The sequence below is a fragment of the Bos mutus genome, chromosome 6, assembly GCF_027580195.1.
Source record: "Bos mutus isolate GX-2022 chromosome 6, NWIPB_WYAK_1.1, whole genome shotgun sequence".
Classification (NCBI taxonomy): Eukaryota; Metazoa; Chordata; class Mammalia; order Artiodactyla; family Bovidae; genus Bos; species Bos mutus.
Window position 1 is genome coordinate 70,854,852 of NC_091622.1, and position 27,342 is coordinate 70,882,193.

Below are 27,342 nucleotides of genomic sequence, written 5' to 3' on the forward strand. Positions count from 1 at the left end.
GCCTTGATGTACTCCTTTTCGTATTTGGAACCAGTCTGTTGTTCCATGTCCAGTTCTAACTGTTGCTTCCTGACCGGCATATGGGTTTCTCAAGAGGCAGGTCAGATGGTCTGGTATTCCCATCTCTTTCAGAATTGTCCACAGTTTATTGTGATCCACACAGTCAAAGGCTTTGGCACAGTCAATAAAGCAGAAATAGATGTTTTTCTGGTATTCTCTTGCTTTTTCCATGATCCAGCAGATGTTGGCAATTTGATCTCTGGTTCCTCTGCCTTTTGTAAAACCAGCTTGAATATCTGGAAGTTCACAGTTCACATACTGCTGAATGAAGCCTGGCTTGGAGAATTTTGAGCATCACTTAGGGAAATGCAAATCAAAACCAAGAAATACCACTTCACATCTATCAATATGGCTATTACCAAAAAAATTAGAAAATAACGAGTGTTGGTGAGGATATGAAAAAACTAGCACCCTTGTGCAGTGCCAGTGGGGGTGGTGGTGGTGGTGTTCAGCTGCTTAGTCACGTCCAACTCTTTGCGACCCTACGAACTGTAGCCCGACAGGCTCCTCTGTCCATGGGATTCTCCAGGCAAGAATACTGGAGTGGGTTGCCATTTCCTCCTCCAGGGGATCTTCCCGAGCCAAGGACTGAACTTACATCTTCCGTGTTTTCTGCACTGGCAGATGGATTCTCTACCACTGAGCCACCTGGGAAGCCTGATAAGAATGTATAAAACAGCAGAGCTACTATGGAAAAATGTAACAGCTCCTCAAAAAATTAAATATAGAATTACTATATGATCCAACAATTTCATTTCTGCATATATGCTCAAAAGAATTAAAAGCAGGGAGTCAAATGTGTATTTGTAAGCCATGTTCCTAGCAGCATTAACCACAATAGTTAAAAATACAGATGCAACCCAAGTGTCCATCGATGGATGAATGAATAAACAAAACGTGGTATATATACACACAATGGAATACTGTTTATCTTCAAAAGGAAACTCTGACATATAACAATATAGAAGAACCTTGAGAACATTATGCTGAGTGAAATAAGTTAATCATATACAGACAAATACTGTATGATTCCACTTACATGAGGTACCTATAGGAATCAAGTCATAGTCCGAAGTGGACTGGTGGCTGCCCAGGGTTGGAGAGGAGGGAACGGGGAGTTGCTGTTCAATGGATATGGAATTTCAGTTTGGAAAGATGAAAAAGTTTTGGTGATGGATGGTGGTAATGCTTACACAACACTGTAAATGTACTTAACACCACTGAACTTAAAATTGGTTGAGATAGTAAATTTTGTTACGTATATTTCAAATCAGAAAAAAAAAAAAAAAGACCAACCAACAGACACTTTAGTTTATAAAGGCGCTGTAAGTATCTGGAACTCAGCATTTGACTGCTCAAAATCATCTTCTTCACACCAACTCTGACCATCTCCAGAATTCAATATCTATATGGATGATTCATGCAATATCCTGTCCTGGCCTCTCAGCTTTCTAGGAACTCCTTGTTGCCAATAACTTCTTCCTCTATTCTACCTGATTCAATCCCTACTCTTCATTACCAGATTACTGTAGTGCCTCTAAAAACACAAATTAAAATCCAACTTTAAACCACACTTCCCTGTCTGAGCTTTCCAGTTCACTTGTTCCTTTGGAGACAATTACAGTCAACTTAAAATGATCACCAATCTAAAATGATACATAACACTAAGCCAGAAACATTACATTTTCTAGAGGGCTCACTTTCCTACTCTCCACAGTTATTCCATACTTTCCAAAAGTTCTTAAACCTCTTTCTCCCTCTCTCTCCACAGAGACCTCTGTCTTATATAGATGAAAATACTTGCCACCACCATATATGTAACTCTACCTATTAACATGCTGTGCTGTGCTTAGTCACTCAGTCATGTCCAACTCTGTGACCCCAGGGACTGTAGCCTCCCAATCTCCTCTGTCCACTGGATTTCCCAGGCAAGAATACTGGAGTAGGTAGCCATTTCCTTCTCCAGGGGATCCTCCCAACCCAGGAATCGAACTGGGGTCTCCTGCATTGCAGGCGTAGTCTTTACCAGCTGAGCTACAAGGGAAGCCCACCTATTAATATACCAAGTATATAAATATACCCACCTGCTGTTTGCTCATTATAGTGGAGCAAAGTGCCGTCAAAGAACCTCCATATGCAACAGTGAATTAAGCAACAATACTCTGTTTCCTATTTCAGGGAAGCTACATAGAAGGCAATGTGTGTGTATACACCGATATAAATAAATATGATTTCAAAATTACTACTATCACAAAAGGAAAAAATGGGTTATGTGACACAATGCCCGCTGTCCTGCACTGTAATTGCTCTTTACATCCTGTTTTGTCTCCATCTCCCACCCTCTCCCAGCTCCTAAAACCCTTCTGCCTGCCTTCAGTTTCCCTAAGCAGCAAAAGCTGTATTCTCAACCTCACTGATGAACATTCCTTCATTGGCGTCCTCTGACTAAAACCCAGGACCCCCCACCCTCCACCCCCAAAGGATACCAGTTTCCTTGTAGGTCTCCCAGGCAGTGGGAGTTTCCTTTCTCTCAACCTTCAGACCTCTGCTCCGGAGGTAGAACAGAAGTCCTCCTACTGCTCTGGCCTGAACATCCTCCCTTCCACCTTTCCCAAAACTCACAGCTATGAATGCTACATTATCTATCTCTCCTTGCTGTAGTCATTTACTCACCTTGTGCTTACTCCTCACTAAGTAGCTGAATTAAAGTTTCTCTACTCCTGGCTCAATACTGTCCTTACTGATTTTTTTTTAAATTGGAGAAGGCAATGGCACCCCACTCCAGGACTCTTGCCTGGGAAATCCCATGGACGGAGGAGCCTGGTAGGCTGCAGTCCATGGGGTCGCTAAGAGTTGGACACGACTGAGCAACTTCACTTTCACTTTTCACTTTCATGCATTGAAAAAGGAAATGGCAACCCACTCCAGTGTTCTTGCCTGGAGAATCCCAGGGATGGGGGAGCCTGGTGGGCTGCTGTCTATGGAGTCGCAGAGTCGGACATGACTGAAGCGACTTAGCAGCAGTATCAGCAGCATAGATGATTTACAACATTGCGTTACTTTCTGATGTACAACAAAGTGATTTTTGTATATATATCTATCCTTTTTTGAATTCTTTTCCCATAGGTTATTACAGAGTATTGGGTAGAGTTTTCTGTGCTATACATTAGGTCCTTGTTGATTATCTGTTTTATATATAATACTGTGCATATATGTTAATCTCAACCCCCTAATTTTTCCCTCCCACCCACCTTTCCCCTTCAGTAGTCTGAACAGAACCACAAGTCTGTTCTCTAAGTCTGTGAGACTATTTCTGTTTTGTAAATGAGTTGATCTATATCATTTTCTAGATTTCATGTATAAACAATATATGATACTTTCTCTGACTGATTTCACTTAGTATGATAATCTCTAGGTCCATACATGTTGCTGCCTTCTTTTTTATGGCTAATATCCCACTGTATATATGTACCACAACCTCTTTATCCGTTCATCTATTGATGGACACTTAGGGTGCTACCATATCCTGAATACTGTAAACAGTGTTGCAACTGAACACTGGGGTGCATGTATCCTTTCAAATTATGGTTTCTGCAGATATATGCCCAGGAGGGGGACTGCTGGATCATATGGGAACTCTATTGTTTGTTGAGGAACCTCCCATACTGTTCTCCATAGTGGTTGTGCCTATTTACATTCCCACTAAAAGTGTAGGACGGCTCCATCTTCTCCACATCTTCTTCAGCTGTTATTGATGGTCACTTTTTGATAATGGTCATTCTGTCCAGTGTGAGGTGATACCCTCATTGCAGTTTTTATTTGCAATTCTCTAATGATGAGTGATGCTGAGCAATCTTCTCATGTGCCTACTGGCCATCTGTATGTCTTCTTTAGAGAAATGTCTATTCAGATCTTCTGCCCATCTTTTGGTTAAGTCATTTGTTTTTTGATAATGAGCTTCATGAGCTACCTGCATATTTTGGAGATTAATCCCTTGTCAGCTGCTTCGTTTGCCAGTATTTTCTCCCGTTCTGTGGGTTGTCTTTTCATTCTGTTTATGGTTTCCTTTGCTGTACAAAAGCTTTTAAGTTTAATTCGGTCCCATTTATTTTTGTTTCAATTCCAAAAGACTGTAACAACTTTGTATGGGGACTAGACACACATTCATTTTGTAATGTATTTAAATGCTGAATCACTAAGTTGCACACCTAAAACTAATAAATTTTGCATCTTCTATATTTCAATTTAAAAGTTGCCTTCCATGGCTCAAGATGCTGAGAATACAGGAGCAAATAACAAAGACAAGTTTTCTGCTCTCATGGGTCCCACATGAAAGAATTTTTCCAAAAAGACTATGACTGCTTAGAGGTAAAAGATCCACTATGTTTTAATGAAAGATATTTTCTGAGGAAAGCACTTACAATTTTTCTTATGCTATGGCATATTTTACAACTGCAAGTTTACACCTCTTAACCCCCTTCACCTATTTTGCCCCATCTTACACCCCAATGCCTCACTCGGGCAATCAGCAGTTTGTTCTCTATGAGTCTGGTTTGCGTGTTCATTTGTTTTGTTTTTTAAATTCTACACGTAAGTGAGATAATTTGTCTTTCTTTGACTTATTTCCCTTAGCATCATGCCCCCAAGATCCATCCATACTGTTACAAATAGCAATATTTCATTTTTTAATGACTGAATAGTATTCTACTCTATGTATGTCCCACATCTTTACTTGTTTCTGTATCTTAGTTATTGTAAATAATCCTGCAATGAACATAAGGATATATAAATCTTTACAATTGTTTTTGTTTTCTTCAGGTAAATACTAAGAAGTGAAGCTGTTATATCATATTATTTTTAATTTCTTGAGGAATTTCCATACTATTTTCTGTAGTGACTGCACCAACTTACAATCCGACCAACAGTTCATGAGGGTTCCCTTTTCTCCATATCCTTGCCAATACTTGCTATTTATTGCCTTTCTGATAACTGCCATTATTACAGGTATGAAGTGATATCCTGTTGTGGTGTTCATATGCATTTCAACCACTAAGTGAGCTTGGAAAGAGATTCTGCTTTGACTGGACCTGGAAATGACTGTGGCTCCACTGACACTTTGATTCCAGGCTTGTGAGGGACCCTGGACTGAAACCTTGATTACAGACCCATGACCAATTCTGAGGCAGAGTGCCCAACTAAACTGTGTCTGGATTCTTGACTCACAGAAACTACTGAGATAATATATGTATGTTATTTTATATCATTAAGGTTTGTAACATAGCAATAGGTAGCTAATATTTCTACCTGATATAATGAAAAGAGAAACCAGTGTTCAAAATCTGACTATAACTTTCCAGTCATGAGTCTTTAAGCTCAGTTTTAATATTTTCAAAGTGGGGATATATCCAGATAAGGATGTCTGAGAAATAAATGATATTTCATATTTCATATAAAAACCAGAGCCTAGCAGATTGTAATAAATGTTAGTTTAATTCTAAGATCATATATGTCTCTACAATGATCTCTAAATAGCAGGCCCTTCAAATCTTTTTTAAAAACACATGAGGTTTTAAAATATTAAATTTAATATAAAAATAAATACTATAGTTATAATTACAAGTAGATTAAATATTTGAAAAACAATTTTTCTGTAAATTATTGAGTCTTGTTATTCATTGAGAAGAAATAATTTTTTAAAAACCTATAAGATACATACTTTGTCAGCAGCTGTCTCTGGAAGAGACTCTTCAATGCCAAGTTCTCGTCGTCTTTCAGCCCTAACTTCTGCATAACTACAAGTGGAAAAAAAACAGAATTTCAGTGTTTGATCATTCATTTAAAACACTGCAGAGGTGCAACAATTCAATATTCATTATGTATCTCATTTGTTCATCACAAATTCCAGACAATTTTCTATGCACCAAAAAAACCCTAAAACATATATGTATATAGCACTATATATATATATATATATACACACAGAGTGTATCTTAATTCAAATTTCACTTTTTTACATATCTAAAAAATTTAATGTACTACTATAAATGATCTGTAACCACACAGGACCTAAATCAAGAGGAATTAAATAAAGGAACAGTGTACTTTATCTACTCTAGCTCTCCTTTTACATGACTGACTGTGGTATATACAAAAGACAGTTACAACATCTGCTCTAAACCATAAAACTTATGTCAGAAATTATGTTATCTTTATTTCTATATAACGCCTATAAGTACATTTAATAATAAATTGAAAATATGAATATTTTCAATAATATTGAAAATACTGAATATTGAAAAAAATACTGAAAAATAAAATGGAGAAAAAAATCACTCTGTACTTCTGAATAAGTCATACATAAAACTACATTCCAAAATCATTATGAATGTTTCCATATTCAGAAATTCTGTAAAAGAATTATTACCTTACTACGGTGTGAGTACAAACAATAAACTCTGGCCTTGAATTCCACTGATGGTAAGTGATATAATAATGAGTTTGAAGCCAAATCCACTGCTGTCCTTTGGTCAGGAACCTATAGTAACAAGATTTTCCTTTTCCATATTGCATTACTAAGAAGAAAAAAAATATTTTTTGATTTGTATTACTAGATTTTTACCCAAAGGTACCATTCACATTTATATCTATCTATCTATCTATAAAATTCTTCTGGCTTTTCAATAACATATAGTATATCAAATCTTCCATAGCCTTCCATAATCTCCCAACTTAGAGCCTGTTATTGCTGAGTGTAGGTATTTTTCATACACAATAAATGTCCAAATACTTGAGAATAAATTATTCACATACTGACTCTCTCCTGCTAAGATATATTAAGGATAACAGCAATAAGTAATTACACCTGAGCTCTACTCCCCATACCCTACCCCTCACCCTCTGCAAATACAGCATCTTTTATTTTTTGGCTGCACTGGATCTTCGTTGCTACATTCAAGCTTTCTCTAGTTTCAGGAGAGCTGAGGCTATGCTCCAGTTGTGGTGTGTGGGCTCCTCACTGAAATGGCTTCTCTTATTGCAGAGCACAGGCTCCAGTGCGTGGGCTTCAACAGCTGTGGTACACAGGCTTAGTTTCCCTGCAGCATGCGGGATCTTCCCAGACCAGGGACTTGAACCCGTGTCCTCTGCAGTGGCAAGTGGATTTTTAACCACTGGACCACCAGGAAGTCCAAGTATAGCATTTTAGAGGCATTTACTTCTAAACCTTAACTTACCAAAATCAGAAAAACTTAATTATTTCAAGTAGCTGATTTCCCAAAACAGTATTTCAAGCAGTATTTCCCAAAACATTCTTTATAGATTGTAAATTCAAAAGTCTTTTAGCAGATATTAAGCAAAAAATGGGTTCTGTGTTAAATTAACTTGGGAAAATTTGTTCTTCTCAAAGCCTTGAGTATGCTAATCTGTCAAGATTCTGGTGGTGGGGAGATGGGGACTGATTATGAACTCTTACCTAATTTTCTTTGACCATAAAATTCGTTTTTAATAGACTGGTATTCAGTGGATAAAACCTTAAGACAGGCTGGACCGGAATCATGTTCGCTCTCTCTCCTCCAACCCGTCACTATTCATGAGGAAAAAAAAGTCTACATACTTGAAATTGGTTGTCAAAAATTATCCAGCTAGTTAATAGAGGTGTCAGATTTTTTAATACATCACAGAGGCTAGTGCCCATATCACTCAAAGTGAAAAATATTTCTTTTGTGATATTATATAACATGCTTTATTTTCATAGAGGTTTATAAACCAGCCTAAGACATGAAGGTACATTAAATATCTAATTAAGCTTTAGAGGATACTCAAAATGGAAAGATTTGGGAAGGAGGATCAGAGAGGCAAATGAAACCTATTAAAACAAACTTCTGAAACAAAGAATGAACAAACAGCATGTGGTAAAGGAGTAGGTCCAGACTCTAATCCTATCTCTGCCACCAATGTTTTTTGTTTTTTTAATTGGAGGCTAATTACTTTACAATATTGTGGTGGTTTCTGCCATACATCGGAATGAATCAGCCACAGGTGTATGTGTATCCCCCATCCTGAATCCCCTCCCACCTCCCTCCCCATCCCATCCCTCTGGGTTGTACCAGTGCACCAGTTTTGAATGCCCTATTTCATGCATTGAACTTGTACTGGTCATCTATTTCACATATGGTAATATACATGTTTCAATGCTATTCTCTCAAATCATCCCACCCTCACCTTCTCTCACAGAAAAGTCTGTTCTTTACATCTATGTCTCTTTTGCTGTCTTACATATAGGATCATCATTACCATTTTTCTAAATTCCATATATATGTGTTAATATACTGTATTGGTGTTTTTCTTTCTGACTTCACTCTGTATAATAGGTTCCAGTTTCATCCACCTCATTAGAACTGACTCAAATGCATTCTTTTCAATAGCTGAGTAGTATTCCATTGTGTATAAGTACCACAACTTTCTTATCCATTTGTCTGCTGATGGACATCTAGGTTGCTTCCATGTCCTGGCTATTGTAAACAGTGCTGCAATGAATACTGGGGTACGTGTGTCTCTTTCAATTCTGGTTTCCTCAGTGTGTATGCCCAGCAGTGGGATTACTGGGTTGTACAACAGTTCTATTTCCATTTTTTTAAGCAATCTCCACGCTGTTCTCCATAGTGGCTGTACTAGTTTGCATTGCCACCAACAGTGTAAGAGGATTTCCTTTTCTCCACACCCTCTCCAGCATTTGTTTGTAGACTTTTTGATGTCTGCCACCAATGTTATGGGACTGTAAGTAAATTAGTTAGCCTTTTTCTGTCTCAGTTTACTTGTAGAGATAATAACAGACCTACTTTCTATTATACAACCGTGACTATGAATAATGAAAATAATACAGGTAAGTTGTTCAGAACAGGGCAAAACGAGATGATAATGTTCCTTCTGTTAATATAACAATGGAAGGTAACATTATGAAGCACTCACTGAGTTTTCTATAAGAGATTCTTTAAATGTGGCATTACCTCCTGGGCAGACTCACATGCCTAGAAATAAAAATTCATGAAATAGTGTTCTAATATTATAATTTTCAAAGCAATCTACTTCTTACTCTAAATATAGAACTTCTATATTTCAAAACAAGGTTTATTAGATGCCATATTATAAACCTGTACTTAACTACTATAGATTGAAATATATAAAATGGGAGGAAGTTTAATTTAGACTTGATCTAGGATTCCTATTAGAAGTAGTTATGCATACAAAAGAAATTTTTCCAATACATTTCAAAAATACAAAAATGGTCTGTTTTACCACCTTCTATTAATATGATAGTTATTTACAGATTAAAAAAAGTATTACCACCCGAAGTATTAAAATCTACTTACAGTGCTCATGACATTTTGCCAAATTTTCTAGGTCATCCACATGATAGTAATCATAGCCTGATGTTCCCAGAACTTCAAATGGCAAATATCCTATTATGGGTGGTGCCCTGAATTACATATAAAACAATCAATATTATGACTTTTTCCATTAATAAAAAGTACTCAACTACAAACCAATTTTGGGAGGAAACTTTATTTCTTAAATAATGGATAATGAGTTTGAGCATCCTGTCTAGAAAAAGTTTGTCTTTTAAATCCAATAATTTCAAGAATTATAATGATTAATCTTTTTATAGAATTTAAAAATGGGAGTTACCTGTGATCTAGAAATAGAAACTTCCACTCTAAACTATGTCTAGATGTAAACTCTTCATTGGGTTCTTCAACAGTGCACATTTCCTACAAATAAATAATTAAATTGAGAAATACTTTTCTGTGTACTCAGCAAATTATTAAATATTGCATCTGTATAAGTCATTTTTAGCTAACTTTTCCTTAAACATTTCTTTAAAAAAACATTTTTATTTTCTAGTACTAAGGAATGTGGCAATAAACACATGCAGGCTTCTGGGGGAGTACTTCTCACTCCACACATTTCTCTATTCACTCACATGCCTATAAAGTCTCATTCTAATCTCTCTCCTGAATTATAGTTCTATATTTCTGTCTGGATGTTTCCACATACCACAAACTCAACATGTCCTAAAATGAACCAACTATTTTAATCCTCATATCCAGTTACATAATGTTCCATCTCATTAATGGAGGCATACCTGTACTGTGCCATTAAGTCTAAAATCTAATAGTCACAATACATTCATTTTCACCTTTCACCATCTAAATGGCCACTGCTAAATCCTTTCAGTTTCACCTTCTAAGTTGTTGTTTTTTTTTTTTAATCTATTCAATCCCATCCATCTTCAGGGTCTTAGTTTAGACTCTAGTTGCCACCACTGGCTCACATTATTGCAAAATATTCCAAACAAGTTTCCCTGTCCTTCAACTCATCTTCTATTCTGGCCACAATGACCTTATAAATGCTCAAACACGATTGTATAATTTCCCTAACAGAAAAATCTTAATGGCTGCTCATTCCATTAGGACAAAATCTAAACAAGGAGAAACAAACAACAAAGAAAAAAACATGCATCACTGCCAGCGTCTGCTTACTTTTCTAACCTCATCTCTCAACATCCCTACCCTCCCTCCATTCACAGTAACCCTAGGCTCTAGTCGTATGCAACAATGTATTCCAACCTGCCCCTGTTCTTGAATGACCTTCTGCAGCACAATGTAGTGATTAAGAGTTTGGGTTTAGGAAAAAAAGGAATTAGAATCAATCTCAGTTCTACTACTTAATAGCTGTGACTCTGGGTAAGTAACTTAACTTCCCTAAGCCACAGTTTCCTTACATATAAAATGGTGATCATATCACCATTTGTAAGTATTAGATGAGATAATGCACGTAAACAGCATGTGGTAAGCATCCAAAAAGCATGTTACCACCACCATTACTTCCTACGATCAAAACGAGTAGAGTCAGAGTGGTTTAAGATCCTCTAACTGCTAATTCAGTACTTTGTCCTATGGTATTTCCCTAAATTTAAAATCTTAGCCTGGCTTATTTTCAGCCACTTTGTGGTTACTGAAGTCTTTCATTTTCTGACTTTACTACTAATCATCTACTTCCTGGACCCAGGATATAAAAATAAAATTATTTAATTGACTTTTAAAATTGAAAAGGTAAATTAAATGTAATAAGGTCACCTGTGTATTTCAAAAGAAAATTTCAAAAGCAATCTTTGGCCGTTCCCCTTTAATGTATTTGTGAACTATACAACAAAAGCACCTCAAAATTTTGCACAAAAGCAGGACAATGGTGATATATAACCACTGGTTAACAGCCAAAAATTTCACAAACCCAAATGAAATTTTTGGCCAACCCAACACAAGGTATATTATCAAAAAATTAGTTCTATAATTTGATGAGTGCTTTGATAACTCACTATTTGCTTCAAAAATATTATGATCATACATGTTTAATGACTCATGGCCATTACTACTTTAATGTTTACAGGAAGTATCTGGGAACAATTAAAAAAACATCAGATAGGACCCATAATATGAAGTGAAACCCTTCTGGGAAACAGAAACATACCTTAATGAACTGAGGTGTAGCTAATCTGACAGTAGCTACAAAACAAACTCTATCTTCATAAGAAGGCCTGTGAGTGCGTTGTATTGTTCCTTCAAAACCATTGTGTGCTGAAGTGGATACTAAAGCAATAAGGAAATGAATACCATCAGTTACTCCAGTAAAAATCTAGTTTTTACTAATACTTGAACATTTGTCTTTAAGAGCTTAAAATAACAACAAGTGAAAAAATATTGTAAGAGAAGCATTTTAACTTACCACTGTTTAAAGATTTGAAATTTCCTATAAATTTCACATATTCATAAGTAGATGGTTCCTTTGGGTCTATTGTTCCTCGAAGCATATGACAACAAAATTCTAACTGATTTTTTGCTGAAATAAGAGAAAAAATATAACGTATTTTGTGATTTATCATAAATAAGCCACACAAAGTAAGATTCTAATAGTTTTGTAAGTTTACAATTACTATTTTCTCATACAGAAGTCCTCAATGACATTGTGTTCAGTCCATAAAAGCAGAGTCTCTTCAGGAGATGATCTCACGTTGTCCTTAATAAAGAAGACAGATCTTCTGATACAAGTAACTCCATGTTCCCTCCATTTTTATTTGTCCTTCCTTGTCATTCATCACTCTAATCTCAAAGAAAGGTCTTGCTTCCTAGTCCAATTTTTTTTTATCTCTACTTTAAACAGTCTTTCCCATCTTCCTTCTCTAGGACCACCAGAACCATTCATTCCTTTAGCATTCACATATGTCTTCTTTGGGTCCTTACCTCCTACTTTTAAATTTACTCAGGTCTTTTTTCATGCTATTGTTTTTAGTAACACAGATCTCCTTCCTTCTCATTATGTGCTCTAGTTTCCGTATGTTCACCCTCCTTAACTTCATGTATTATGGCTTTTGCCCTCACACTTCTACAGAAAGTGCTCTTCATTGTTTCTACCTCTTCTTAAAACTCACATGTTTTCATTCCCATAGCATGAAAACTTACCTTCCTACCTTATTGACTATTTCTCTCCCTTCTATTAATCAGTCAACAAACTATAGACATTCACAAAAGTTCTTTTGATTGTAATCTATTATGCTTTACAAACTTACCAGCACTGACAAACTTATTTACTCCTAAATCTCTCTCACCAATTTTAACATTTTATGTAAGACCAAGTCTCATATCACTATTTTTCAGGACATTTGTACCTGACTGTTCCATCAGTAACTTAAATTCAAAATACTTGAAAGTGAATTTTTCCTTCTATCTTCCTAAGGCGGCTGTCATTCCCCTCTGTCCTATCTCCTTAGTTAGAAATCATATCAATTTGTTCTCTTTGTATCACCAGCTCAAAAACTAAATCTGTAACCAGGATCTGCTCTTTATTACACCAAGAACGCTCTGGTGAGTCATTTTTTCCACATGAGCAGCCAGTACCACCATTCTGGTACCGATGTAAATGACCTTGCATCTAGGTAACTGCAAAAATGTATTCTCTATGCCTCCACACTCTTGCCACTCAGACTCACCCTTGCCTACTACTCTTAGATTGTATTACTTTCCTCATTATTATTTCAGTACTCAAGGACTAATAACACCTCTCCACTTACAGTATCCAACTCATACTCTTCTGTTATTATCATCAATGGGTTTATCATTAAACTCAGCAAGTTCAAACTCTTACCTTCTTCCTAAAACCTTCCCCACTGATGATCTCTAGCTGGTTTGACACCAGTGGCTAACACTAAGTCCTACCTAGTTCACCTCAACACTCACAGGCACGCTTTCTTCTCCATCCTTACTTCTACTGCTGTCCTTTTTAACTCAAGTCTAGTCATTTTCCCAAAATTTTCCACCTGAGAGATTTTCTTTTTGAACCACAAAACCACCCAAATCCCCTTTTTGCTGGCTTCTCAACGAAGTAAAAAATAAAAACCAAACTGTTAAGGATGAAATATCAGGCTTTATTTCCTTCTCTAGACACAAACACATCACTTGTACTACCTTACCTTCATGATGATACAAATGACCTATTTGGAGAATCCTGAATTTTCCTAGCAATTCCCCTCTGTTTTAAATCATGTTCATTCCTTTGGCATGAAACATCCTTTTCATCTGTGGAAATAACTTTATTTTGTATATCAGTCCATTGGGTCGCAAAGAGTGGGATGCAACTAAACTGAACTGACTTCAAATACTGTTGTTTACAGGCGTATAACTGGCCTCTGCATCACTATATCCAACCCAAATCTTTCTCCTAGATGAAAGACTAGAGTAGTCGCTTAGTCATGTCATAGAAGAATTTGGTTTTTTAACAAGTATAAATAAGCTTCAAATGTATTCTCCTGGTCTCTTAACTACTCTCAACTTCTTCTGAAAGGCTATTTATTCTTATCAAAAACATACATTCACACATACTTACATGTGTGTATATGTGTATCTCAACTGTTGAACAGTTAATGTTCTACATAATCAAAGATCAAAATATGAAGAAACTTTAAAATGATTAATGTTAGTTTCCCTTGTAGCTCAGATGGTAAAGAATCTGCCTGCAATGCAGGAGACCTGGGTTCAATCCCTGGGTCAGGAAGATCCCCTGGAGAAGGAAATGGCAACCCACTCTGGTATTTTTGCCTGGAGAATCCCACGGACAGAGGAGCCTGGTGGGCTATGGTTCATGGGGTTGCTAGAGTTGGACATGACTTAGCAACTAAACCATCACCACTATAAGAAAAGTCAAAATTTAAAAGCCATGAAAAAAGTAGTTAAAGAAGACATCTAATAGCTAATGGCCAAATGTAGAGCTGTCATGATTTCAGACTTTACACAGGATAATTTATTCAAGAAAACGAGGGGTGGGAGGGAAGTTCCAGAGGGAGGGGACATATGTATACTTATGGCTGATTCACATTGCTGTGTGGCAGAAACCAACACAACATTGTAAAACAATTATCTTCCAGTTTAAAATGAAAAAAAAAAAAGAAAGAAAAGAAAACAAGATATTCATTGACCAGATATTCTGGTCAATGAATCTAGAAGAAAAGTCAGATTACACGACAACATTTTATACTTATTAAAGGCAGGACTACACTTCCCTATCCTTGGCATTTCTATTACATAGCACAAGTGTCTGTTACACTGCTGCTTTGTTGTTTACTCGCCAAGTCATGTCCGACTCTTTTGCGACCCCATGGACTGTACCACGCTAGGCTCCTATGTCCATGGGATTTCCCAGGCAAGAACACTGGAGTGGTTTGGAGTGGGTTGTCATTTCCTTCTCCATGGGGTCTTCCCAACCCAGAAATCAAACCTGCATCTCTGCATTAGACATATCCAATAAATTATTGTTTAATTCTGCTTAATAGAGCACAAAATTTCTTTAAGTAATTTTATAAAAAACATGTTTTGTCTCATAGTTTCAGTGTTCAATTGGTTAGTGATGGTGAAAATAAAAACCCTTTATTTTCTCTTACTACAGTAAGATTTTATATAAACATTAATAAGAATATATTGCTGAGTTCCATTTTTCTGTAAAATAGTTTTATGGCATATTATAACAGATGAGATTTCACTGTATTCTGGAACAGAGTTCAGACTTTTAACATGGTCATAATTCCATTATATTTTAATATTTAAAAAGGATCTAACAGGGGATTTGGGATGATGCTATGTATTAATTTGGTTAAACATATCTCTGTCAAGAAATTACAAAAGTAAAGGATAATGCAACCAAATGGCCGTTTAACTTTTCGCTTAAGAGGTACTACTTACATTTTAAATATTCAGGGGTTAATGAATCACTTTCCAGCAGATGGGTAGAGAGTATTTTATAAACTTCTGAATGTTCCCCCTCTGGGATAAAATTAAATATACTTTGATCCACAAGATCTGACTAAAAAAGAAATTTTTAAAAATTAAATAATTACAGTGATTCAAGAGAAATTTATTTTAAAAATATATAATCACTCTTAAACACCAGACGAGCATATGGTTGACATCTCATTATCTGTAAACAGTGACAAATATCAAGTTTCAGAGTACAACTCAAAAGACATGATTAAGAAGGTGAAAAAAGTTTCCATAATCTCACTGTCTCTGATACGAGCATCATCAGATTCATGATCAATATGACCTTTGAAAGTTTTGTAACTTGTAAGTTTCACCACATGTGAACATGTAAAATATAACAGGACTAAGAAAGCTTATTAGAAGAATCTCTGGCTACCAGATATAGCCTTACTATACACACCAATCTCTGGTGAGCGGGGTATACGCTACAAATAAAGGACCACAGGACGGCCCACAGGCTACATGAAGAGAAGACTTGACTTTGACGTCAGTTCAATCGCCCAATGTGTCCTTTCTTTATTTCATCTTTTCCAGTCATCTAACCTGTATCCCACTGTCAAAAAGTCATGCTTTAAGATAAACAACCTCTTTCTAAATTCCATATATATGCGTTAGTATACTGTATTGGTGTTTTTCCTTCTGGCTTACTTCACTCTCTATAATAGGCTCCAGTTTCATCCACCTCATTAGAACTGCTTCAAATGTATTCTTTTTAATGGCTGAGTAATACTCCATTGTGTATATGTACCACAGCTTTCTTATTCATTCATCTGCTGATGGACATCTAGGTTGCTTCCATGTCCTGGCTATTATAAACAGTGCTGCGATGAACACTGGGGTACACCTGTCTCTTTCCCTTCTGGTTTCCTCAGTGTGTATGCCCAGCAGTGGGATCGCTGGATCATAAGGGAGTTCTATTTCCAGTTTTTTAAGGAATCTCCACACTGTTCTCCATAGTGGCTGTACTAGTTTGCATTCCCACCAACAGCGTAAGAGGGTTCCCTTTTCTCCACACCCTCTCCAGCATTTATTATTTGTAGACTTTTGGATCGCAGCCATTCTGACTGGTGTGAAACGGTACCTCAGAGTGGTTTTGATTTGCATTTCTCTGATAATGAGTGATGTTGAGCATCTTTTCATGTGTTTGTTAGCCATCTGTATGTCTTCTTTGGAGAAATGTCTATTTAGTTCTTTGGCCCATTTTTTGATTGGGTCATTTATTTTTCTGGAGTTGAGCTGTAGGAGTTGCTTGTATATTTTTGAGATTAGTTGTTTGTCAGTTGCTTCATTTGCTATTATTTTCTCCCATTCTGAAGGCTGTCTTTTCACCTTGCTAATAGTTTCCTGTGATGTACAGAAGCTTTTAAGGTTAATTAGGTCCCATTTGTTTATTTTTGCTTTTATATCCAATATTCTGGGAAAACTAATACAATTATGTAAAGTTTAAAAAAAAAAAAAGATAAACAACCTCTTCCCGAAAAAGCTGACTTACATGCTGAGCATTATAATCTATGCTAAGATATGGCTTTAATCAACAGTAATCTGACCAGCAAGAGGTTGCCGACAATGTGACATGGCTATGGAATCCAAAGCGAATAGGACAGCACCAGTCCATAAGAACCATGGACGATAAAACTTTAGTGAGATCACGTATGTGTGCATGCTAAGTTGCTTCAGTCATGTCTGACTCTGTGCAACCCCATGGACTGTAGCCTTGTCAGACCCCTTTGTCCATGAGATTCTCTAGGCAAGAATACAGGAGTGGGTTGCCATGCCCTTCTCTAGGGAATCTTCCCGACCCAGGGATCCAACCCACATCCCATGTCTCCTGAATTGGCAGGCGAGTTTTTTACCACTACATTTCCTGCCAAATCCCATCCAGTCTACTTGGTTTCTCTGCATTTCAAACTGCTCTGTGAAATCCTGGGGATAATGAAGTGATAGCTCCAAGACTATGGAAGGCAAGGGAGGTGAAAAGAAACTGTGAAGACAGGACTAAGGGTTCCACTAAGTAGTTTCACTTTTATTTCCTATTTCAAATATTTTTAAGATTGTTCAAAACAAAAAACCTCAAACAATAACAAAAAACAGAGAGCCACTGAGGATGGTAAGAGGCAGGATAGGGGTGTTTACCACTCTCATACAAGCCATATACACTTTCTTCAGTCCTTTCTCTAGCCTTCAAGGTACACGCCATGAAGTGAATCTTTCCCCTCTCTCACCACGTTTGTACTCTTCTGTCTTTCACAGACCAGCTGAAATTACTTCCTCCAAAAATATGTCTTTTAACTGCATTGTTGTTGTTCATTGTCCAGTTGCTAACTCATGTCCAACTCTTTATGACCCCATGGACTGCAGCACACCAGGCTCCTCACTCCTCCACTAACTCCTAGAGTTTGTGTCCATTGAGTCGGTGATGCTATCTAACCATCTCATCCTCTCCCCCATCTCCTTTTACCTTCACTCTTTGCCAGCATCAGGGTCTTTTCAAATGAGTCAGCTCTGCACATCAGGTGGTCAAAGTATTGGAGCTTCAGCTTTAGCATCAGTCCTTCCAATGAATATTCGGATTGATTTCCTTTAGGATTGACTGGTTTGATCTCCTTGCTGTCCAAGGGACTTTCAAGAGTCTTCTCAAGCACCTCAATTCAAAAGCATCAATTCTTTGGTGCTGAGCCTCCTCCCTGGTTCAACTCTCACATCTATATATAACTACTAGGAAAACCATAGCTTTGACTATTAATATATGGACCTTTGTCATCAAAGTGATGTTTCTGCTTTCAATATGCAGTCTCGATTTGTCATAGCTTTTCCAAGGAGCAAGTCTTTTATTTCACGGCTACAGTCATTGTCCGCAGTGATTTTGGAACCCCCCCAAATAAAATCTATCCCTGCTTCCACTTTTTCCCCTTCTATTTGCCCAGAAGTGATGGAATCAGATGCCACAATCTTAATTTTTTAATGCTGAGTTTCAAGCCAGCTTTTTCTCTCTCTTCTTTCACTCTCATCAAGAGGTTCTTTACTTCCTCTTCATTTTCTGCCATTAGATTGGTATCCTGTACATATCTGAGGCTGTAGATATTTCTCCTGGTAATCGTGATTCTAGCTTGTGATTCATGCAGCTCGGCATTTTACATGATGTACCCTACATAGAAGTTAAATAAGCAGAATGACAGAATACAGCTTTTTCACACTCCTTCCCCAATTTTGAACCAGTCCCTTGCTCCATGTCTGGTTCTAACTGTTGCTTCCTGACCCGCATAGTTTTCTCGGGAAAGAGGTAAGGTGGTCTGGTACTCCCATCTCTTGAAGAATTTTTTAGTTTGTTGTGACCCACAGGGTCAAAGGCTTTAGCATAGTCAATAAAGCAGAATTAGACGTTTTTCTGGAATTCCCTTGCTTTTTTCATGACCCAACAAACGTTGGCAATTTGATCTCTGGTTCCTCTGACTCTTCTAAACCCAACTTGGAAGTTCTTGGTTCACGTAAGTGTTGAAGCCTAACTTGAAGGATTTTGAGCACAGCCTTGCTAGCATGTGAAATGAGCACAACTGTACAGCAGTTTAAACATTCTTTGACACTGGAATGAAAACTGACTTTTTCCAGTCCAGTGGCCACTGCTGAGTTTTCCAAATTTGTTGAAACACTGAGTGCAGCACTTTAAAGCACCATCTTTCAGGGTTTTAAATAGCTGAGCTGGAATTCCATCACCTCCACTAGCTTTATTCATAGTAATGTTTCCTAAGGCCCACTTGACTTCTCACTTCAGGATGTCCAGGTTTAGGTGAATGACCATACCATCATGGTTATCTGGGTCATGAAGATCTTTTTTGTAGAGTTCTTCTGTGTATTCTTGACATCTCTTAATCTCATCTGCTTCTGTTAGGTCCATACCATTTCTTTCCTTTATCGTGCCCATCCTTGCATGAAATGTTACCTTCGTATCTCCAGTTTCATTGAAGAGATCGCTAGTCTTTTCCTTTCTATTGTCTTCCTCTATTTCTTTTCATTGTTCATTAAAGAAGCCCTTTTTATCTTTCCTTGCTCTTCTGTGGAACTCCCTGCATTCAGTTGCACATACTTGCCGGGAGCCGGCATATTGCATATTGAGTGCATATTGCATATTGAGTGCAGCACTTTGCACAGCATCATCTTTCAGGATCTGGAATAGAATTGATTTGAATAGAACAGAATTGCCGAAGAATTGATGCTTTTGAACTGTGGTGTTGGAGAAGACTCTTGAGAGTCCCTTGGACTGCAAGGAGATCCAACCAGTCCATCCTGAAGGAAATCCACCCTGAATATTCACTGGAAGGACTGATGCTGAAGCTGAAGCTTCAATACTTTGGCCACCTGAAGCCAAGAGCCAACTCACTGGAAAAGACCCTGTTGCCGGAAAAGATTGAGGGCAGGAGGAGAAGGGGGTATGAAATGACTGGATGGCATCATCAACATAATGCACATGAGTTTGAGCAAACTGGGAGATAGTGAAGGACAGGGAAGCCTGGCTTGCTGCTGTTCACAGGGTTGCAAAAAGTTGCACACAACTTAGCAACTGAACAACCACAGAGAATGAAGTGGGTCAAAGTGGTAAAGATGTTCAGTTGTGCATGTGTCTAGTGGTGAAAGTAAAGTCCAAAGCTGTAAATAACAGTACTGCTGCTATTAATAATAGGAACTTGGAATGTTAGGTCCAGGAATCAAGGTAAATTGGAAGTGATCAAGCAGGAGATGGCAAGAGTGAACAACGACATCTTAGCAATCAGTGAACTAAAACAGATGGAAATGGGTGAATTTAATTCAAATAACCATTATATCTACTACTCTGGGCAAAAATCCCTTAGAAGAAATGGAGTAGCCCTCATAGTCAACAAAAGGGTCCAAAATGCAGTACTTGGGTACAACCTCAAAACCAACAGAATGATCTTGGTTCATTTCCAAGGCAAACCATTCAACATCACAGTAATATGCTCCAATCACTGGTGCCAAAGAAGCTGAAGTTGACCAATTCTATGAAGACCTACAACACCTTCTAGAACTAACACCAGAAAAAGATGTCCTTTTCATCATAGAGGATTAAAATGCAAAAGTAGAAGTCAAGAGATAACTGGAGTAACAAGGAAGTTTGGCCTTTGGAGTAGTACAAAATGAAGCAGGGCAAAGGCTAACAGAGTTTTGTCAAGAGAATGTGCTAGTCAAAGCAAACAACCTTTTCCAACAACTCTACACATGGATATCACCAGATAATCAATACCAAAATCACACTGATTATGTTCTTTGCATCCAAGATGGAGAAGTTCTATACAGTCAGCAAAAACAAGACCTGGAGCTGACTGTGGCACAGATCATGAGCTCCTTTTTGCAAAACTCAGGCATAAACTGAAGAAGGTAGGACATTCAGATATGACCTAAATCAAATAAATCCCTTATGATTATACCATGGAAGTGATGAATAGATTCAAGGGTAAGAGTGCCTGAAGGGCTATGGACAGAGCATAAGGAACAAAGATTCTGGCCCTTTTGATAGGCTTTATTTACTTATTTCAAATATTTGTTTTCTTATTAAAAATATTTATTTGCAAATAGGGAAGTCCAAATAATCATATAACTACTTTAAAAATTCTAGATTTTTATTTCTGTATACTGCATTTACACCAAACATTGTACTGACTTTCTTAATACACACTTGTGTTTATATTTCAAAATTTTCAAGAAAAATAGATAATGAAAAGCTCATACAATATCTTAATAATAGCAGTGTTATTCCTGGACTCTGTCAGGCTATGTAAAATGGTTAATCTTCCTCCCTGTATTACATGGTAACAAATTTAATATACTTTCTTCTCAGGAACACATTTAAGCAAGTGGGAGGAAAGCAATTTTGAATTGTAAAACTTTACCAATTTTAAGTTCCCAGTAGACAGACTTTATGTCTTGGTATTCCCACTAAATAACTGAACAATTCTCTGGGGTTCATATATGTTTTTAATAAACACAAAGGGGCTGGGCGAAAAATGTCTAAACTCCCTTCTGCCCTGGAGGTGGTACAACCCTATCATTTTGTTGTAGAAAACCACTTCAGGAACGAAAAAAAAAAAATCCATAATTTCCTTTCCCGATTAGTAGCCACAAATAGGTTAAAATTTACCTAAATTAGTTTCATAAGTACGACATGACAAAATTAAGAAAAAATTTTTTCCAAGACCTATAGAATCAGACATGCAATTTTACAGCTAGATTTAAAATTTTAATTAAAAACTGTTAAGTCATACTGACCACTGATTAAGATGGCAAATTTTAACTTCTCAACAGAACTGAATTATAAACACTAAAGCTTTATAGAGATTTTCTAATGTTTCTTCCCCTCCGGACAAGAGTCAAGAATATATTTCAGATAAAATGGTTATGTATGTTAAAACAGAAAGAAAGGGACACCACTGTTTTAAATCTTTTGCTTAGCATCTGTTACAGTTTAATTATTAATGGCAGGCCAAAAGAGAAAAATCACTTTTTTTTTCCTTGTTGGGTTTGATCCTAAACAAGTTTTATTTCATTATATTAAAACATCCTCTGGGGACTTCCTTGGTGGTTCAGTGGCTAGGAATCTACACTCCCAATGCAGGGGGCCTGGGTTCGATCCCTGGTCGGAGAACTAGATCCCACATGCCACAACTAAAAAAAATCCTGCATACCACAAGAAAGATCCTAGGTGCTACAACTAAGACCCAGCTCAGCCAAATAAACAATACAATATAGCAATGTAAGTGATGTGAGGAAAAGTATCCATTGTAACTGGAGAGCAGTTAAAAAAAAAAAAGAATCAAAAAAAACCTGTTTTACTAAAGGATACTATTAACTCCGTATGCAATGAAATGGGTCTGCTTTATCAGCAGCAATCTCTTCTGCCCCAAAACTCACCTACCGGTCTCTATACATGCTTTGGGTGACACCAATGGTTAAAAACACCCAGAAGATGTTACTAACAGAGGAAGCTGGGTAGGCACATATGGGAACTCTGTACTATCTTCTTAATTTTTCTATAAATGTAAAAATAGCTCCAAAATTAACTTTTTTTTTTTAATCCAGAAGGCAATGAGAAGGTCATAAAGCTTTTCATTGAGGGGAGTATGTTAATTATTTAACAGCTGGGTCCTAACTAGGTCTGTTGCACACGTTTGTTATTTCAATATGCCATGAAATATTCCCTTACTAAAGATCCAGTGTGGCATTAGGAAGGAATCTTTAAAACATCTTTTTCAAATAATCTACTCACTTTCTTATACTCAATCAATAATTACTAAGTGCCTCACTAAGAAATTAGCCAGCATATGTGGATACAGAGATAAAGTCCCTGCACTTAGAAAGCTTACCATTATTATCCAAATAAACAGAAAATTACAATTCACTGTAAGTGTCATGGTGGCAGCAGGTATAAGGTAACATGAGAACAGAGAGAAAAGGCATCTAATTCTCAGTGAAGTCCAGGAAAAGTGCCCAAGAAGCAGGCATTCTAAAAGTCTGACCACACTGCAAATTACACCCTGATTATGACTAAAGATTATATAGTTTTTAAAAATACATAACTGAAAGAAAATCCAATAAAATTGTTTATAGGTTTAAAAGCCTATAATTATACGTTTATTCAAATTACTCAACCTTATTACAGTTGATTTATAGTATTATTAGTTTTAGGTGTACAACATTAATGAATCAATTGTTTTAATAGATTACACTTCACTTAAAGTTATTGCAAAATAATGGCTATATTTCCCTGTGCTAGACAATATATTCCTGTTGCTTGGCTTTTATACCTTGCATGGGTAATCCCCTCCCCCATCACACCCCTCTCCCATCCCCTTCCACACTGATAACCGCTAGTTTTTCTTTACCTGTGAGTCTGCTTCTGTTTTGTTATAGTCATTCTTTTGTTTTATTTATTATTCAATCTTATCTTAGTCATATCATAATCCTACAAAGGATTTCTTCCCCTGGCTTTTCTTACTATGCAAATTTTTTCTAAAGGAAACAATTGTCCAGAAAAATTCAGTTATCAGTCTGTCCTTTGGTCTGCCCCCAGAGAAGCAGTAAAGCCAAGTCATTTTCTGTGTGACACAGAAATCAGCAAATTATTTACTGCCTGGCTTTCAGAAACAAAGTTCCCTTATAGAATCTGGCCTTTTAAGTACAGAGTAAATTCTCTTCATAAAGTACAAAACAGCAGCGTAATCAGAGGGAAGGAGATACTGCTTTTCAACATCTCTTTAAAGAAATCTTTACAGAATAGATGACTTTGTACCGTTACACATTTTCAAGAGATGGTATTTTAAGAGTAATATATAAGTAACTTCAAAATAATTACATCCAAACCCCATTTAAGCCAATAAATTAGGGGGTTCCCAGAGAAGAGAACCAGAAATAGCTTTCTTGACATAAGAGGAGCCATTTTGTAATCTAAGCCTGGCCACAATGCTTGCCCTTGAAGGAATATTAGTAATGAATGATCTTAAGGGAACAAAGGAATACAGGAACAGAGAAAGGGCAGGAAAACAACAGTGCAGTGAAAGCAGAGTTCCAGTTCCTCCTCAAAGGATATATATAAAATATGCCCGAGTTCTATAGGAAACCAAGGCCCTCTGCTAAGTGGAGAATATGATGATGAAGTTGACCCTTTCTCACTTCAATCAAGTAAAGCTTAGATGCTGTTGACCTTTGCCCTACTTTTATACTGAATTCTCCTCCACTCAGGTCCCTTCATGAATATACATGTATTCTTAGCTTAAAAACTCCCTAATTTTGCTGTTCGGAGAGATATTGCTTTGGGAAAGATATTTCCCAAAGTATCTTTGGTGTTCTTACTTGCTGCAAGTAATAATAAATCCTTCCTTCTCCTAATCTTTGGCTTGGCTGTGTCTAATGGCTTGACGGAGAAGGCAATGGCACCCCACTCCAGTACTCTTGCCTGGAAACTCCCATGGACGGAGGAGCCTGGTAGGCTGCAGTCCATGGGGTCACGAAGAGTCAGACACAACTGAGTGACTTTACTTTCCCTTTTCACTTTCATGCATTGGAGAAGGAAATGGCAACCCACTCCAGTGTTCTTGCCTGGAGAATCCCAGGGACGGGGGAGCCTGGTGGGCTGCCGTCTGTGGGGTCGCACAGAGTTGGACATGACTGAAGCGACTTAGCAGCAGCAGCAATGGCTTGAGACATCCACCAAGAGGCAAACCCATTTTTGTGTAACATCACCTTAGATGAGAATATTACATATTCAACAAAAACTTCAAATTCATAAAAACTGTGAACTGGAGCACAGCACCTAGCATAGTATCTGGTAGTATAGATGTTCAATAAATATATGTTAAGTAAAACAGCAAAGACATAATTCAGATACTCACCATTCTAATCAAAATTTACATATAATTCTTTTCTGCTCATATTAAGAACAAATGGAATATGGGAATTAAAATATTATCAACTCAAGCCACAGAGCACAGAAGTTCTGTATCTATTATTTTCAGCATGTTCTTCTAAGTCATTCTTTTGAGAAAATTATTATTTAGCTGCAACAAATATCTCAGTAGAAATTTAGTTATTCCCAAGATATTTTCAATGAATAAGTGACATCACCACCACACTGATTAACGTTAATAGTGAAAACTCAGCATTAGAATAAAGAAGACAGGAAGAATAGAGGTGAAAGTAGGAGTTGAATATTTAGTTACTACAGATGAAGAGTCATGACTGACCTGAAAAAATACAGCCATACTAAAACGAAGACATGCTTAGAGGTCTCATCCCCACTCTGATCATTGTTCAACAGTGTTCTGGGGCTTCACTTCTTAAGGTTTTAGAATATTTAAAAATAGGCATTAAGTGAGAAAGATGGGGTGGGAGGTAGGAGGGAGGTTCAAGAGGGAGGGGACATATGTATACCTAATGCTCAAAATTCTCCAAGCCAGGCTTCAGCAATATGTGAACCGTGAACTTCCTGATGTTCAAGCTGGTTTTAGAAAAGGCAGAGGAACCAGGGATCAAATTGCCAACATCTGCTGGATCATAGAAAAAGCAAGAGAGTTCCAGAAAAACATCTATTTCTGCTTTATTGACTATGCCAAAGCCTTTGACTGTGTGGATCACAATAAACTGTGGACAATTCTGAAAGAAATGGGAATACCAGACCACCTGATCTGTCTCTTGAGAAATTTGTATGCAGGTCAGGAAGCACCAGTTAGAACTGGACATGGAACAATAGACTGGTTCCAAACAGGAAAAGGAGTTCGTCAAGGCTGTATATTGTCACCCTGTTTATTTAACTTACATGCAGAGTACATCATGAGAAACGCTGGACTGGAAGAAACACAAGCTGGAATCAAGATTGCCGGGAGAAATATCAATAACCTCAGATATGCAGATGACACCACCCTTATGGCAGAAAGTGAAGAGGAACTCAAAAGCCTCTTGATGAAAGTGAAAGCGGAGAGTGAAAACATTGGCTTAAAGCTCAACGTTCAGAAAACAAAGATCATGGCATGCAGTCCCACCACTTCATGGGAAATAGATGGGGAAACAGTGGAGAGAGAGTCAGACTTTATTTTTCTGGGCTCCAAAATCACTACAGATGGTGACTGCAGCCATGAAATTAAAATACGCTTACTCCTTAGAAGGAAAGTTATGACCAACCTAGATAGCATATTCAAAAGCAGAGACATTATTTTGCCAACAAAGGTTCGTCTAGTCAAGGCTATGGTTTTTCCTGTGGTCATGTATGGATGTGAGAGGTGGACTGTGAAGAAGGCTGAGCGCCGAAGAATTGATGCTTTTGAACTGTGGTGTCGGAGAAGACTCTTGAGAGTCCCTTGGACTGCAAGGAGATCCAACCAGTCCATTCTGAAGGAGATCAGCCCTGGGATTTCTTTGGAAGGAATGATGCTCAAGCTGAAACTCCAGTACTTTGGCCACCTCATGCGAAGAGTTGACTCACTGGAAAAGACTCTGATGCTGGGAGGGATTGGGGGCAGGAGGAGAAGGGGACGACAGAGGATGAGATGGTTGGATGGCATCACTGACTCGACGGACGTGAGTCTGAGTGAACTCCGGGAGTTGGTGATGGACAGGGAGGCCTGGCGTGCTGTGATTCATGGGGTCGCAGAGAGTCGGACACGACTGAGCAACTGATCTGATCTGATGGCTGATTCATGTTGATGTATAGCAGAAACCATCACAATACTGTAAATCAATTATCCTCCAAAAATAAATACATTAATGAAACAATATTTTTTAAAAAGTGGGAGATCACAGGATTTTTATACTTACCGGTAAATGTTCAAGCAATGAAGTTACACTCTCAGACACATATATTATGCTTCCATCTGTCATGATTGCTAAAAAAAAACCATCAAGAGCCTGAAATTAAACACAATGGTCAGTTAAATGAAAAGAAAAAAGTATTTCACAGGACAGACATAAAAATCTAAGATAAATTACAAAGAACTGGAAATTTCTAGGGCACTGTCAAAATACTAGCTTTTCCCCTTTACAATACCTTAGTATCTATCTTTGTGCATTTTAAGATGCTTCTGGAAGAAAAATATCACTCTATGACCATTACTGAATGGCAAGTTTCTAAACGATAGAGACTTAATGTTCTTCTACCTTTATCATGTTATTATACAACGATGGTCTTATTTAAAGATGTTAATATTTCCAAAGCACAGATGCCATCAACAATATGTCTTTGGCCAACAAAAGAACAGATTATCACCATCACATATATAATCTTAACAGAAGTGTATGACTGAAGCACAGGGAGATACGTGGGGAATAAACTGAAAGGGAATAAGCTGAAAAAATAGAGTGAGGTCAGATCATGCAAGGCTTTGAATATCAGGGCAAGACATATGAACTTTGCTTAAGAGCAGTC

At 37.3% G+C, this 27,342-nt stretch overlaps 1 protein-coding gene across 13 annotated transcripts in view; it reads right to left on the minus strand.

The window, feature by feature from the left end:
- Nucleotides 1–27,342, minus strand: part of CLOCK (clock circadian regulator) — a 111,255-nt gene that overhangs the window by 24,362 nt on the left and 59,551 nt on the right. For 12 of the 13 annotated variants that reach the window (XM_070372429.1, XM_070372419.1, XM_070372422.1 and 9 more), the window contains 8 exons: nt 26,736–26,825; nt 15,345–15,465; nt 11,842–11,955; nt 11,587–11,705; nt 9,745–9,827; nt 9,429–9,535; nt 6,485–6,632; nt 5,777–5,852 (listed from right to left, as the gene is read on the minus strand). In XM_070372429.1, the coding sequence (XP_070228530.1) occupies nt 5,777–5,852; nt 6,485–6,632; nt 9,429–9,535; nt 9,745–9,827; nt 11,587–11,705; nt 11,842–11,955; nt 15,345–15,465; nt 26,736–26,825 (858 nt within the window). The remainder of the gene's footprint in view (nt 1–5,776; nt 5,853–6,484; nt 6,633–9,428; nt 9,536–9,744; nt 9,828–11,586; nt 11,706–11,841; nt 11,956–15,344; nt 15,466–26,735; nt 26,826–27,342) is intronic. The other variant, XM_070372431.1, reaches the window with a different exon arrangement.